Below are 1,443 nucleotides of genomic sequence, written 5' to 3'. Positions count from 1 at the left end.
GGCGAGCGCTCTACCGCTTGAGCCATATCCCCAGCCCCAAGATACATTTCTTTCACTAAGAAATAATCTGAACAAATATTGTCCTAAACCAATGGTTATCTCTGGGTAATTTGGATTTTCCCTATCTTATGATTTTTTTTCCAGATTAATCATGGTGAAAATTTCCAAGCTAACTAATTTGTAAACTGGTAAATGGAAAGTGAAAGTGATCAGTCATTAGTTCAGGTTACTATGACTTTTGTGCATCTTGTAGGCAGACTGAGTGCTGGACATTTAGGAGCTTCTGAGTGCACACCCTGGTGGAGCCTTGGGAGGCTCCCGTTGAGAGCCAGGCCCTCCAGAGTCCCTCCCTGTCACTCTGTCTTGTTTCTTTACTCATGCTGGGGCACGCACTGGGAAAAGGAAACCGAAACTGAAGGCTACCAGCCACTGGTGAGGGCTGTGGGAGGCACCGCCCTCTGACGTGTGTAGCTTAGACTCATAAATGGACTGTGGAGCAGCTAGAGGGGAGAGGAAGCCAGCTCCTGAGCACTTGAGGTGGACCAAGCACTGGAGACCAGGGCCATGGTGAGGCAGATGGCACAGGGGGGCAGCTGGGCTACTCCAGCCCACTTTCCTCCCTCCCCTGGCCGGGGTCTCCCAGCAGCAGAGCACCCACTGCCAAGCCCTGAGCTTGGCCGGGTTCCCAAGTGTGAGGAGAGGGGATGGGCCCACAGGGGGACACGGAGGGTGGTGGGAGGAACGTGGAGGCTGTGGGAGACTGGCCTTCCTGGGCCGAGTGGGTGGAGGAGGCAGCCAGCAGAGAACAGCACCCAGGACCTGCGGCCAGTGTGGGAGCCCAACCTCAGTGATGCCCCCAGGGCTGGAACCTGAAGGTGAAGATGCTGGGGGGCGAGGAGCACCATGTGTCCCTGAGTGGCTCCGCGATGTTGTGGGACCTGAAGCAGCAGATCTCCCAGAAGACTGGAGTGCCGGCCTTCCAGCAGCACCTGGCCCTGCCCAGTGGCCCCGTGCTGCAGGACAGGGTCCCTCTCAGCAGCCAGGGCTTGGCCCCTGGCAGCACCGTCCTGCTGATGGTGCAGAACGGTGACAGCCCCCTGAGCATCCTGGTGAGGAACGACAAGGGCCGCATCAGACCCTACAGCATCAGGCTGACGCAGAAGGTGGCGGAGCTCAAGCGGCAGGTGGGCCAGCAGGAGCACATCCAGGAAGATCTGTTCTGGCTGAGCTTCGAGGGGAGGCCCATGGAAGAGTCGCAGCTGCTGGGGGAGTATGGACTCGCCCCTCAGAGCACTGTGTTCCTGAACCTGCGCCTGCGCGGGGGCGGGGCCTAGAAGAGAGGACCCCAACCAGGATCCAGTGCTAGGAATAAAGACGATGTAAAGGACAACTGCCTGCTGTCTGTCTGCCTGATCTCCCCTCTCTGCTGATGAATTAGGAGGG

The 1,443-nt window shown here is 58.0% G+C and overlaps 1 protein-coding gene across 1 annotated transcript; it reads left to right on the top strand.

The window, feature by feature from the left end:
- The first annotated feature begins 406 nt into the window (after positions 1–406).
- Isg15 (ISG15 ubiquitin like modifier) lies at positions 407–1,443 on the top strand. Its single transcript, XM_076842117.2, has 2 exons — positions 407–567; positions 861–1,443. Exons 1-2 carry the CDS (start codon positions 565–567, stop codon positions 1,332–1,334), a joined length of 477 nt encoding a protein of 158 aa, XP_076698232.2. The 5' UTR covers positions 407–564; the 3' UTR covers positions 1,335–1,443.

Source organism: Callospermophilus lateralis, chromosome 7, assembly GCF_048772815.1.
Source record: "Callospermophilus lateralis isolate mCalLat2 chromosome 7, mCalLat2.hap1, whole genome shotgun sequence".
Taxonomy (NCBI): domain Eukaryota; kingdom Metazoa; phylum Chordata; class Mammalia; order Rodentia; family Sciuridae; genus Callospermophilus; species Callospermophilus lateralis.
Note: the sequence above shows the minus strand (reverse complement) of the source record. Positions and strands in the feature narration are given on the sequence as shown.